Source organism: Trichoderma virens, assembly GCF_000170995.1.
Source record: "Trichoderma virens Gv29-8 chromosome Unknown TRIVIscaffold_2, whole genome shotgun sequence".
Classification (NCBI taxonomy): domain Eukaryota; kingdom Fungi; phylum Ascomycota; class Sordariomycetes; order Hypocreales; family Hypocreaceae; genus Trichoderma; species Trichoderma virens.
Genome location: NW_014013747.1, coordinates 1745843 through 1759855, shown reverse-complemented (window position 1 = coordinate 1759855; position 14013 = coordinate 1745843). Strand labels below are relative to the sequence as shown.

Genomic DNA, 14013 nt, shown 5'->3' with positions numbered 1-14013 from the left:
GGCCGGACGGGGTCGCTGCGAGGCGGTTCGTTTGGTGGCGACGAATCTCGCCCTCGCAAGCCTCCTTAGCAGCACAGAGACATTGGATCGAATAGCCCAACACGCTCAGCAGCCGAGCTTGTGGCATAACTGGGCTTGCATGGCTGCACGCTACGCACAATACTATTAGTGCCCTATTGAACGGTGGCTCCCAGAGAGGGCACCAGCTGAAAAGCCTTGCAACTCATTTTGTCTCTGTTCCGCCGCCGCCACGGAGCCACCGTCCATCTTGTTCGCTGCCACTGGCCCGGCATTTCGTCAATGTTGAGAATAAACGGGGATGCAAAGGTAGCATGGCGGTCAGTAGCCTGAGCCTGATCCTTGTATCCAGTCTGGAGGCTCCAGCACAGCACACACAATTGCAAGGGACGACGAAAATAGCACTTCTCTCTTCCCAAGCAACCAAGTTCAAATTCGCAAGTACTGGTACGGCACAGCCGGAGACGCTCTCCAGTTCTGGTCCACGACATGGTAGCACTCGCCGTAGCTCGATGCAAGCGTCTCCAGGTTACTGCCTCGTGCTCCGTTGCATTCTCCTCTACGCAATAGATAGTTAGTACCGGATACAACGACATCCAATGGCTCAGAAGCCGCACGGACGGCCCAGGCACGTACAGGTACCTCGCATGTGGACGGATTGGACGAACTTGTGTCCATGTGCGAGGGCGTTTCCTGCACGCGGCGTCGTACTGCTTCTTGGTGATACCACACAAGCCCCAACCTTGCCGAAGGCAGGTGGTAGATGTCTTGGGCCTAGTTGGGACTTTGCATTCTAATTTTGTTCAAGGCCTGGAGCTGCGAGGTTGCGTTGGCGGTAGTTGTACAAGGACCACGCATGGCGAGCATGGGCATGGCACCCACCAGCACCCACCAGCACCGCCTTGAAAGTAGTAACTGTACGGAGTGCAGCAACCTGCTAGCCCAACTGCCAGCTGCAAAGCACGTGTTGGAAAGTGCCTTTTGCCTCCTGTTAGGTTAGCAAGTTAGGATACGATACGGGACATGGATCTTGAGGGGCGGGGGTCTGGCTATAATCGCCGATGGGTGCGAGGCTAAGTTACATTGCGACACGTTTCGCCCTGGGCGGCACTTGGGGATGCTGGCAAACCAACTGGGCCTCCACCCAACGAAACGTTAATGTTCCTTTTCCTGGGAAGTGTCCAACAGTTCCTGGGCGGCATTCGGAGGCTTGTGAGATGAGTAAGAGAGTTGAAGCCGGGTGAGGCTGGTTCGGTTAATGCTTTTGAACGGAGAAAAAAGATTCCATGTTGAATTAGGCAACCGGCGGTATACTGATACGGCAATATTACAGCCAATATTACAGCCCAAGATAGGTACCTAGCAGAAGTGCCAAAGTACAGAGGCGCAGTCGTGAAATTTCAAGAAAAGGCACAACTTGAAGCAAGCCGAGGGCCAGCAGCCTCGTTCGCTGCTCTCAAGTACATGTACTTTGCCTCGTGCTCCCATCTGCGCAATAATATCGTACCAATACAAGTGCATGCTGCAGCGCTCCATGCCTAGGTAGTAGAATGCAGGCGCTTCCCAACTCTCTGCCTGAGTCGAGGCAAGTGCAGCCCGTTTCGCTCCATTCTTCAAATCTACCCTCAACCATATTTTACACGCAAAACTTCATCTTCTCTCCCCACATCAAACAAAGTACTAGGTATGTACAATCTATATATTAATGAAGTTCTTGCTATATTCAGCAACCTATACCCCCATCTTCTCCATTTTCACATGATACGCTCTCATTTCGCCTGTTTGGTTCCGGGCAAGGCTGCTTTCGTCCAATTTCAGATGCTGTGCTCCATACTCACATGCCGGTGTTAGGGAGGCGCAACAAAACTAGCAACGTAGTATACAACAGACATTCTCTCAGGGGAGATTGGCCATCAATTTCAGCACTTAATGCGCTGTGCTGCTAACCCGACAATACGAATCTGGAAAATGAAGATCCTGGTAAGTAAGGCCGGTGTGTGGAAGAGCATCCATACTGTGTACTCGGACCAGGTATACTTGATAGTAACAGCCACTAAATACCCGATTTGTTTCATCACATGAAGAAAGGCTAATGGATTCCTGGTCTTGCAGGGGCCAATAGACAGCTACGGTATTGACTCTCTCCTGGGCTAGCAGAAGAGTCGAACCAAGATACAGCACAGGACGCGGCGACAGAGGTAAATACAGAAACATGCCTTGGTGGCCATGATTGGATCCCTTCGCCGGGTTGCTGGTCGCATACCAGGTAATTATGGACACGCCCCTTCGGCATCCAAACCGTTGGGCGGGCGCAAGCACGTTCTTACCCGCAAAGACCCCTCAACTTGACAAAACGTGACTTGGATGCCAGTGGCAAAATGCTTGTATGGTCAAGAATGAGCCCTGCCATGCCGTGCCGGAATGGACACCGAGGTCTTGACAAGAACGGCTCCTTCTAGCCAAAAGGTGTGACGAGTGTGCCCTCGATGATGACGGCATAAACTGCCTCTGAGGGATGGCTCTCACAGAAGACCCTGCAATGTCCGTTGAGGGTCCTTTCAGCCATTTTAACGCTATCCTCCAGAACCCAGTCGCTACAATGCCGCCTCTCATCACCCCGAACCTGGGCAAGGAGGGGTGAGGGCTCGCTGCGTTTGACTGGCTAGGATGGCAGCCCTTGGGGCGAGCCAAGCCAGGGTTCCTCGTGCCGCTGTGGATGGGATTGACTTGGTGTGCCCACAGGTCCACACCAAGGTGCATATGCGCGATCTTCCGCCGCCACGTGAGACTCGTTCGGCCGCCGCTCTAATTGGCGTGAGGGATATCGGCCATATAAAGTCGGAACCGGAGATAGCGAGTGTTTGGAGGGTGGATTTGCTGACCAACAAGCCACGCAAGATGGGGAACCTCGGTGGTTGATCGAAAACAGCTTGAGCCCAGCAGAGGATCGTCCAAAATCGCTACTACCTGTACAGTTCTACGGAGCAAAAAGTCGTTTCCTGCTGACAACCAAACTACCACATCTTCCACATGCGCAATTGGCAATTGGCCCGAGTTCGTATCTGTACGTTTTAATGTAAGCCCAGGCAGCGGAAGTTCCCCGTAGCAAGGCAGCACGACAGAGCCAAGGGACAACCGGGATTCGATGCCAACGAGCCAAGATCAGAATAACTCGAGGCCGGCTGGAATGTTCTTCGACGCCTCTGCTGCGCCGCCTCGGGATGGCGCTAGATGCTATTACACTTCGTACCAGAAGCAATCGAAAGGGAATGCACGCGGGCCTTCTCTAACAAAACGGCGCGCCTCCGGCCATACGTCGACGACAACGCGGCGCTGATGGGGTGGCAGAAGCTTAATGGAACGATGGAGCGTGTGCCACACCATGCCAACAAGTGCCAAAAAACCTCGTGGCTCGGCAGTCTAGCAGGCCCTGCACGACTTACTCAGGCACGCCGCGCTATTCATCTTTGGGTTCAGCCGGTTCAAGCCAGAATGGGGTGTGGTTGGGTGGTTGAATCATCCATCGAAGCACAGCCCTAACAAAACCACCTCAGCCTAGGAAGGGGGAAAAATTCAGAAGCAAGCCAAGCTTGAGTACGGTGACAGTCAATGAAGTCGAAACAGTTGTGCAAGTGCAGAGGAAAAGCCTTGACTCTTCAGGTCGCATCACTCTTTGCTACGTTCACCAAACAAGGCCCTTGGCTTCCCACTCGTTTTCCCATTCCCATGCTGCCTCGTTTGTTCCCCTTCCTTCTCACAGGCTGTGTGGGTAAGATTATTCTCTTCAAATCCCACAAGATCCACCGGTCAAACTTCGCCCACATGAGAGTCTACCGTTGGTCGTACGTCAAACTGGAAGGGGTACTCGTACTTTGTTTTATCAGACGCCCAGGCGCCAGCAACAGATACTTGTACACATCGTCAGCTTCCGTTCCTAACGGTGTGTTACCCGGTGGCTTCTGCTAGTCTTACCCATTGATATTCTTCAACTAGCGCATCACAGCGGAAGGTTATGAGTGTACAGCCCTCCTCATCATTTCATTATTATTATAGCGGACTGTTCTCAGTACGTCTTGATATTTAACCGTCAGGGGCCTGGCCATCACTCCAACCCACAGCATATGAGTACTACCGCCATAAGCGTGGCGCTACGCGGCTACCAGGGCGAGTGGCAAATGCACCCCAATCCAATGAGCCAAGCAATGGCTCATTAGCCCAGGTGTAAGTGCTCAGAAAGACACTTTTCCAGGTCGAAATATTGGTACAAAACAGGGCTCAGCCTCCTGGGATAATCCAAGGACTGGGCACCAGTGACTCCAGGGCCAGAGTTGTAGGAAAGCATAGAATCGGGGCGATTCGTATGTCGGCCCATTTCACGAGCCCCCCACTTGCAAAAAAGCATCGAAAAGCATAAATACACCCAAAAAAAAGAAAGGGAAGGGAAGGGGGAAACAACACTGAACTCCGCTAGGAAATACGGACGCATTTGTGGCCTTCGAACGGCTAATACAGTAATACAGGTCAACAACGCCTAGGGCGGACATAGCAGGACGATACATAGTACCGCTTCAACTCAAGTGTGGAAGCCATTGGGAATCGCCCACGTGGTTGTCATCCACAGCCCGCTCCCTCCACTGAGACAAAGAATGCGTTCAGAAAGTGATATGATATGCACAGGCCTAGTCCCTCCAGACCGACTAGTTGCTGGTGGATGGCGCGACTAGACGGCTACAACGAGACTCTGGACGGGCTATCAAGCGCCTCTGTCAATAAGCGAATTCGACAAGGGCTGGCACATGGTGCATGTACGAGTGCCCAGGCTCCATACTGTAGCGCACTAATGAACCCATTGTCGGGTCGGCTCTTGATGGCTACTACCTGGAGACTATCGATGAGCCAAGACCGGCGATGTTCGTAGCTGCGTTTAACTGGCTACTGGTCGAGATGTTTGGGTGATCCTCGTCCGTTAGCATTCGTCAGCCATGATCACATTTGATGCAAGATGCACCAAGGCTGGTACACTGACGTTAACACTGACATGCTGCACGCTCACTGTTGCATGCATCGGATCCAACAGCCCCTCGTTATTGGCAAAGGTGAGGGGAGCACTAACACCAACTCGTGCAGGATACACACTTTAGACCTACGTCTCCTTTATGGATTGGCAAAAATCGGTGAGCAGGACGCTCGAAATTGGAAACTCCCAGAGGGGTTCCCCTCATCCTAGGTTGTTCCCAATCTTGTGCATATCTAGAGCGTGAAGCAAACTGAGGCCACTGAAGCATATGATAACATTCTCTTTAGCGGCTGTCTCTCTGCCATCTGAAGTACCAGTAATTCAACACCACACCCGCCGCTGTCTGCGATCTTCACAGCAACTTTAACTCCATCAAGGGCCGTCTAGACCCGAGTCAATCATTTGTCATGAAGAAAGGAAGCATGCAATGGCCCCCTGCGAAGAGGCTTCAGAACGCTAGATAACCACAAGAAATGACGAAACAGCAAAGCTTGCCCAAATTGGCCCCAATACTTGAATTTGTCGGGTTTCTCGCTGCGAGCCCCAGTCTGTCCAACCGCTGAGCCGACACACAATTGGAATATTGATTTGGATGACACAAATGACTTAATGCCAACGACGCAAATTTCCCATTCATGTCACGTTCGTACACGGCTTATTGCGAGGGCATGGTATGGAGCAATACAACACCTCTCTCTAGAGCACATCGTTACCTCTACTCTGTACTGTTACTAGAGACCTGCATGCGGAGTACTCGCGACAATTGCCGTGTGTATACTCCGTACATACAAATAAACGACAAGGTATGGGGCCGTATTAGGCGCTTTGCCTGTGGATGGAGCTATATTGCAGGACATATTATCCAGATTGAGAAACAAGATCGGTGGTCGGCACGCGGAAGCACAACATTCTAGACCGCAAAAGCAACTCCTGAAATGATCTGTCCAACGCCCTAGCGTCCGCCAGCGAAGGGGTGGCCTGGCAGCCCATGCGTTGCTACGCTTCAAACACCCACGACTGAGTTACCTGTGTCCTCCATCAGTGGCTACCCTCGGCCATGTCCCGAGCACGGAAGCCCACTGTTAAAGTGGCTCCAGCAGATCCAGTTGTTGCCATGTTCATCGTCCCATCTTTTTTGCCCGAGTCCGCTTTGCCTTTGTTCCAGGCGAACGAGGTGCGGCTCAACCAACCGCGGAGTATCCCATAGCCAGCTTGTTTCAAGATACAAGAGACTCAAGTATAGAGTACCTCCTTCAGTGTCTGTTATGCTACCATTTGTTAGAGTTTTCTCTCACATTAGGGCCAAAGATGAAAAGGCTGATCACAGGTCGAATCGACGTCTTACAACGCCGGCGGCAGCGGCTCAACTTAGACCCAGGTAACAAGCTGTAAGTAAGAGCCAAGTGTTCAGTACTGCACATGGTCGTACCATGACCCAAGGCAAATCGAACGGGGGCAGCCGCAGCGGCCTGCAGCTTTATTGCCCTCTGCAACTTTGAAGGGGAACTTTGATTGCTACTTGCAGCAGAGCGCGGAGCCGCACCCATACGTTCGCTGTTCTCCCAATCGTGCGTAGTAGCCCTAAACAGGCATCCCAACAACACTGGACAAACATACAGGTACTCGTATGCCATGTACGAGTATGCACGGGTTACAATGCAAAGGGACCGGATAGGATCCCCGGTACCCGATCCGCAATTACATTATCAGATCAAGCCGTGATGTCAGGCACCACAGTGCATCGTCTTGACTCCCTTGCAGTGGCTTTTTCCATTGGTCACCGTAACTCTGTGCGGCGCGCCACCTACATAGAAATCATCTCACAACATCTGAACAGAGGCCCATGCTCATCAGTCTGCAGTACAGAAATCAAAATTGGCTGAGCTTGTCTCAAAGAAGTGCGGGATCGGACATCGAAAGCCACCACTGTACCTGTATACATTTGGTAGCTCAAGCTGTTGTTCTCGGGCAGTGACAAGTCTTAGGTGTCACAATCCCATGTAAGGATACATGATGACTGTGCAGCAAGGGCATTCTATTTCCAGGCTTGTGGGATTGCCTCCCATGTTCATGAGCAGTCTAGTTGACATACTGGCCAGCGATATGCTCCATGAGGCGGACTATCAAAGATGGCTTACAGTGGCATATAAAGAAGGTCAATCGACTGCTCGCGCCTTTCCCCTTTATCCAAGCACTCCCATACTTCTTACAGACGTTGCATGCTTGCCAGAGTTCACATCTGGGAGGGCCTCGATGATAACAAGCTTAACGTGCCGAGTCTGGATCTACACATTAGCTCAGGTTGGGTGGATTCATGTCCAGGATTACTGCTAGATAGATCGACCAGCTCCGGTAGTGATAGAAACTAGCTTGGAAGCTGCATGCCACCTAAAGACGCCAACAGCTAGGATATTGTTGGCCGGGGACAATATTTGCTATTCCGGAGGGCTGGCGCGGCACCCAGTAGCAGCCGAAGTCATTTCCCCCTCAGCTGCCTTAGACCGAGACAAGGGTTGACATTTCAGCCGCTCACTTCTCGCGAGTACACTGTGGCCCATGCTATCTACCCGCCTCCTTCCCGTCTGCCATCGTGATTGCCCGGGATCACGACACAGAGACACTGAGACACTGTCAGACATGAAGCCGAGATTGGAATCTCGCGGCACACCGGCGTACGGGGACGGGACTGATAGAGTAGTGATATCACAGGTTCCCGGCCCGAGGCATAGGAATAGCTGGCATGCTGTGCTTCACAAAACACCACGCGCCCCCTTTGCTCTCGAAGTGGCGCCGCCTCACCGCGCGCCCGTGAAACACGGACCGGCCTTGGCCAACTACTATTTAATTTGGTTTGGTGGCCTATCAGCCTATGAGCACATATGAGCGGACTGTGAACTATGAGGTTCCAACACCATTTCATCCCGTGTCAGAGACGCCAGCCTGCGCACAGCAGTGGTATTTGTCACTATGAGTGTTTGATGAGCATACGCTCCCGCTGCCACATGTCATTCGTCCCGAGAGAGGGAATGTCACCCGTCTTCGCGTCACGCCCTTTGGCCAGTTAACAGCGGTCTGATGCAACAGCGAGCGATCTGAGACTGAGCCGAGTCAAAATAATGACGACCAGTCGCCAGGTCTCAGAAGCAGAAAAAAAAAAAGTCTGTCTGGGACACACCCATTCGGCGAACTATGGGTTTGTGGACAAAATTCAGGTTCGCCGTTGGCCCGTTGGCCTTCTCTATGTCTCTCCTCTATGTCTGTTCTTGCTCTGTTCTCGACCCTTCTGGTGGCTAAAGTTTAAAGCGAGCATTCATTTTGCCCGCATTGTAGGGGGAAAAGCCATCAAAATTCTAGGCCTTCGCGAAGCCAATATTTAACCATTACGTTTTAACTTACCCCTCCCGCGCTGGAATTCTCCGCGGAAAACCTTTGCGAAATGTCTCTCTGTGACAGGAGATCGGGGATGTGTCATGAAGCAAGGAGCCACCACAGCGGCACCAGAGACAAGGAGGAGGGGGGAGAAGAAGAGAAAAACAAGGTAGGAGGCGAGGCGAGGGGGGTGTGTGAACTTGCTCGCCAGATGGGCTGGGTTACTCAAGGCCCAAGAATTGGGAATGCTACCTTTTTGGCAGCTTGGCTGATCCTGTGGGAGGATGAGCAGTACGACAAATGAGGGGAAGGGGGAGGGGGGGTGTCCATGATATGGTGACTGAGACAAAGAAAGGCAAGCATTTTAGAGCTTATGTTTCTCTATTTCTTGATTTTATAGCGGTGAGGCTGCCTGATGGGGTTGTACAGAGTGGACTCTTATTGAATACGCAGCACTTTGTCTGAGGAGCCTGGACGAGCGTGACCATTTGAGAATGAGATGGACCAGGTCTCTGATGCTTTGAGGATGTAAGGTGTAACGAGATCTCCCTCCGAGCCATGGCGTGGCACGGCGCCAGCATTCACCATTCACATGTTGCTCTTTCGGAAGAGCATGGAATAAAAGCCCAAGGGGAGTGTAGTAGTAACACTGTAGTAGCAGCAGTAGCAACAGGACTACCTCAAGAATAGGGGGGAAGAAAGATATCTCTCAGTTTCGGGAGAGATCCCAACACAATCCCCCGGTAGCAGGGCCTGAGTGCAGGACTTTCTTTGCTTTTCATTTTCGTGACCAAGCCCAGAGTGTATTAGAAGGTGCAAACATGTACGTAGTGTGAATGTATAAAACCTTGCTATGAACAGAACAAACTTGTATGTGTGTGTGCTAGTGGACTGAGACACAGGCAAGGATGATGCAAAAATACGTGAGAGTCTTGTCTCAAGCTGATAAAGGAGAATCAACATTTGCCACTCTATATATGGAATACCCATGTAAAGGGACATCTCATCAAACTTGTAAACAGGCATCTCGTCGACCTTGATATATTATAAGCCCAAACAGAAAACACTTCTTTAGAATAATAATACCATGTAAAGAGAGGTAGAATTCTTCATCTACACTAGAATCATACTCAACATCTCCGTATCCTGCGTATATTCAGTGTAAAGCCCTATATCCGCTACATCCTAAACTAATTATACTCTCAGGGAAAGAAAGATGTATTTTGCTCGTTGTATCATTAGGCTTTCCCCCCTTATCCTCCATTCCAATATATGCTCATCGTAAATACAATTTTATCTTGTTGGACCAATATAAGTTAAAACTGGGCAAAAAAAAAGAGGCCGTTTCTTCTCTTCCCATCACTACGCTAAAAAAAAATGCCTTTCATGTTTCAATAAAGCAGGAGACTGCTCAACACAAGGAGAAGCCCTCTAGAACTCAAACTCCGGTCTGAAAATGTCCGGGTCCACGCCGGGGACCGTCTTGTCTGCGAGATCTTTCCTGCCCATCTGCGTAAACACCCTCCTCAGGGTATCATACAAGGTGCTGCTGCGGTTCTGGGCAGACATTCTATCGAGAGCTTGGTCGACCTGTCCGGAAGCCCCATCGCCCAGGATTTCGTACGCCTTGCTGCGGCCAGACTTCTCAATGGTCTTGTGCATGTCAAGAGCAGCAAGGAAGTGAGATGCCGCCTCTTGGTGGCAGTTGATGTTGATGCAGCTCACGCCCAGGTTGTAACGGGCGCGAACAAAGTTGGGGGCGAGGGACAGAGCCTGCTCATACGCAGCAATGGCCTCCTCTGATCTTCCGCTGTTGGCGAGTGTAGCGCCGAGCCTGTTCCAGAGCAGGGGAAGCTGTTCCTGCTGGTTTGTTGTGCCCAGCTCTGAAGAGTGAAGGGCAGATTGGAAGCAGTCCACGGCTTTGTCGTACTCCTCTGCTCCGTAGAACAGCACACCAAGTCCGACCTGGACATCGGGGTCCATGTGCTCGCCGTCAGGGCTAAGCTGGGCAGCCTTGATAAAGAGGCTGGTGACCTTGTCATGCAGCTGCTGTCGGTCGGTGAATCCCATATCCGCGACGGGGTGCAGATTTGCGGGATCCAGGATGGTGGGATACTTGACAGAGAGCCACCTCTCGAGGGTGCGGTATGCCGTGCTGTCGTAGCCTTCGTTGGTATACGAAACAGCCAGACCCATCATGGCATCGAGATTGTTGGGGTCAAGCTTCAAGGCCTGCTCCAACGCGCGAATAGCTGCCGTCTCCTTTTCGTTCTGAGCTTGAGCTGAGCCCAGATATACCCAAGCCTCCACATGCTCTGGGTTCTGCTGAACGGCAGCCTCAAAGGCCAAGGCTGCCAATGACAAGTTGCCTCCCTCCTTCATGACTCGGACACCCTCGGCGAATGCATTCTTCTGCTCGCGGAAGATGTTCTCCTCCTCAAACATGTACTTCTCGACAATGGGGTCGGCAAATCGTCCCCAGTCGTTGACGCCGCCGCCGAGGTCGGGCATGAGGTCCTGGCCCCATTCGGTATCGAATTGATCAAAGTATTGTTGTTCGTTCACCATCGACCTAGCAGCAGCAGTCTCAGCCTGGATTCCTTTCCAAATGGATTCGAAGTCACCAAACTCATTAGTCTCCGATTGGAGCTTATTGTCCATGTCCTCCAGCTCTCGCTCGGCGGCGTTGGCCTGCTTCTCGGCCTCCTTGGCCTCTTCCTTGTCTTGGAGCTCGAGCTGGGCGAAGTGCTCCTCCCACTTGCTGTCATCCAATTCGACCAGCTTTCCCTTACCCTTTAGGTCCTGCTGCTGTTGCTGAATAGGCTGCTGCTGTTGCTGTTGGTACATCGGCTGCATCATGGGCTGAGCATATCCCATTCCCATACCCATCATGTTCATGTTCATGCCCATGCCCATGTTCATCATCGGCCGCTGAGGCATCGCAGAAGACATTTCACCGCGCATTTGAGGCGCCATGGCTGCAGCGGCTGCAGGGTTGGCTTGCTGGAAGCGCGCAAACTCCTCGGGGCTGAAGAGAGCACTCGGCGGGGCCTGGAATACGACGTCCATGCCGGGCTGGGCGTTGAAGTCTTGTGCCCATGCTTGCGAGCTGGGTAGAGGTGCAGCGCTCAGCTGGGCAGCGGGTCCGCCTTGCAAAGTGGGAAACTCTTGTTGAAGACCTGGGGGGGCACCGTTGAGGAAACCGTTCATCATCTGCAGTACCAGACACACATCGTGCATTAGTAATGCGCTTCCCGAGGCACATGTAAACAAACAAACAACTGGTCATGGATCAAATCACGTACCTCATCCTGGGGAGCATTGGCAGGAGAGCTACGAAAGCCTCCCAGCTGGCCACCCGGTCCTCGGCCGACGAGACGGTCCCGTTGTAGTGTCTTGTCATCCTGAACGTGCTTCTGGAACTGGCTCAAGGGGTTGCCAGCCGTCGAGCACTCAGCGCCTCCCATAAACGACATGTTGGCTGTGGTGTGCGGTGTATGCACGTGAGGTGTCGATCGATTGTCGCGTGTTGTCTATGTAAACAAGGAGGAGGAGCAGACGAAGAGGTGGAGGTAGAAGTAGAGGAGATAGATGGCGAATCGAGAGCAGCCCAAGGATGGATAATCAGTTGGGCTCTGCCGCGGCTTGTGATGCTCCAACGCTCGCTAGCGGACTCGAGAGAAGACACACTTGCCGGGAAGAAGCAAGGACGACAGTAGAGCGGCTCCGGCTTTGGGAAAAGATCAAAGAGGCGCTTCCAGGCACGTCACCTGCAGGAGGACCGTTTGTTGTGTGGGGAAGGGCGAGGCGCCTACCGAGGCTATCACCGGTCCGTCCGGGTTGGTAAGCGTCAATCTGTTGTTGGAGCAATGGGGGCTGAGGCCTCAGGGGCTGCACGTGACTGTGGGGTATCAGCAAAACGCGACAGGTGTGGCTTGGTTGTGCAGCTTTTTCATGTGCGTGGTTGGGTGTGGCGGTGCTGTGCATGTACTCTGCGCCAGCTACTGCTCTATCGATAAGATAACTTTTTTTTTCTTTCGCTCGTCAGAAAAGGCATCACGGCCGCTTGGAGTGTAATTCGCATGCAAAAAGCAGTCACAAGCCATTGCTAAATCCCACAATGCTTCGTCAAGTGTAAGTTCTCCAACATCTCCCACGCCGTCCTTATAATCCCCGAAACCCGGCAAGCCAGCCAGCAAATCTAACGCAATCTCTCCCCCCCCCAGAAAACCCCGTAACGCCCGCTCCAAGAGAGCCCTCGAGAAGCGCGAGCCCAAGGCCATCGAGAACCCCAAGACATGCCTCTTCCTCCGCGGCAACAACTGCTCCCAGGTCGTCCAGGATGCCATGAACGACCTCTTCTCCATGCGCCAGCCGCTGTCCAAGAAATTCACCAAGAAGAACCCCATCCACCCGTTTGAGGATGCCGCGTCCATCGAGTTCTTCTCCGAGAAGAACGACGCCAGTCTCTTCGTCTTTGGCAGCACACAGAAGAAGCGCCCGAATTCGCTGACGTTTATCCGCACATTCAGCCACAAGGTGCTGGATATGCTGGAGCTGTACCTCGACCAGGAGAGCTACCGCTCCATCTCGCAGTTCAAGACCAAGAAGTTCGCCATTGGCATGCGTCCCATGATTCTCTTCGCCGGCAGCGCCTTTGAGAGCCCCGTCCCCAACGAGTACACTCTCGCAAAGAGCATCCTCATCGACTTCTTCAAGGGCGAGCCCTCGGACAAGATCGACGTCGAGGGCCTGCAGTACATCGTCTCCGTTGCCGCCGAGGACACCGCCGGCGAAGGCGACGCCAAGCCCCCCATCCACATCCGCGTCTACATCATCAGCACCAAGCGCAGCGGCCAGAAGCTACCCCGCGTGGAGGTGGAGGAAATCGGCCCTCGGATGGATCTCCGGGTCGGACGAATGCAGGAGGCAGACGAGGCCATGCTCAAGGAGGCCATGAAGAAGCCCCGCGGCACCGAGGAGCGGACGAAGAAGAACGTTACCATGGACTCAATGGGTGACAAGCTTGGTCGTGTGCACTTGGGCAAGCAAGACTTGGGCCAGCTGCAGACGAGGAAAATGAAGGGTCTGAAGAGGTCTCGTGACGACGCAATCGAGCCAGAGGATATTATTGCGGAGGAAGTGCCCAAGAAGGCGAAGAAATAAGCTGGTCAACGCATCAGTCTAATGTTAGAAGAAAAGAAGAGAAAAGAAAAGAAAAGGGAGATGATGTTTGGCGTGGTTAAATCCTTGGAATTGGAGTTTGGCGCCTTGGGTGGCTTCATGGTCGGCTCTATCGATTACTGCTATATATAGTGTCCTGAGATTTTCTTATCAAAGCATCACAATTAGATGGAATGATGGGTCTTGATTCACAAGCATTGGCATTCTTAACCGATTCGCATTCACTCATAGTCAGGTTCACATTCACATCCCAACATGTTCACAAGCAGCAGCGTAATTCCCACAGGCAAATAAAACATGACAACGTTCATCAAGAACCCACTACGAGTCCTAGGAGTATTATATGTCGTGCCACTCCCGTATAAATATAAACATGTGGCTCCAAAGAGCCTTAACCACGAACCCCATCATCAGAGCCGTGTTTG

General features: G+C 52.4%; 3 protein-coding genes across 3 annotated transcripts; 2 read left to right on the top strand and 1 right to left on the bottom strand.

Annotated features, from left to right (window-relative positions):
- Nucleotides 1-2557: 2557 nt before the first annotated feature.
- On the top strand, nt 2558-2937 carry TRIVIDRAFT_218611 (uncharacterized protein; the record flags this gene model as incomplete). The annotated part of the gene is made up of 2 exons (XM_014105186.1): nt 2558-2655; nt 2715-2937. 2 exons carry the CDS (start codon nt 2558-2560, stop codon nt 2935-2937), a joined length of 321 nt encoding a protein of 106 aa, XP_013960661.1.
- A 6898-nt stretch (nt 2938-9835) lies between these two features.
- TRIVIDRAFT_35938 (uncharacterized protein) lies at nt 9836-11880 on the bottom strand (the record flags this gene model as incomplete). The annotated part of the gene is made up of 2 exons (XM_014105185.1): nt 9836-11617; nt 11710-11880. 2 exons carry the CDS (start codon nt 11878-11880, stop codon nt 9836-9838), a joined length of 1953 nt encoding a protein of 650 aa, XP_013960660.1.
- A 644-nt stretch (nt 11881-12524) lies between these two features.
- On the top strand, nt 12525-13570 carry TRIVIDRAFT_55752 (uncharacterized protein; the record flags this gene model as incomplete). Its single annotated transcript, XM_014105184.1, has 2 exons — nt 12525-12538; nt 12631-13570. 2 exons carry the CDS (start codon nt 12525-12527, stop codon nt 13568-13570), a joined length of 954 nt encoding a protein of 317 aa, XP_013960659.1.
- Nucleotides 13571-14013: the final 443 nt, after the last annotated feature.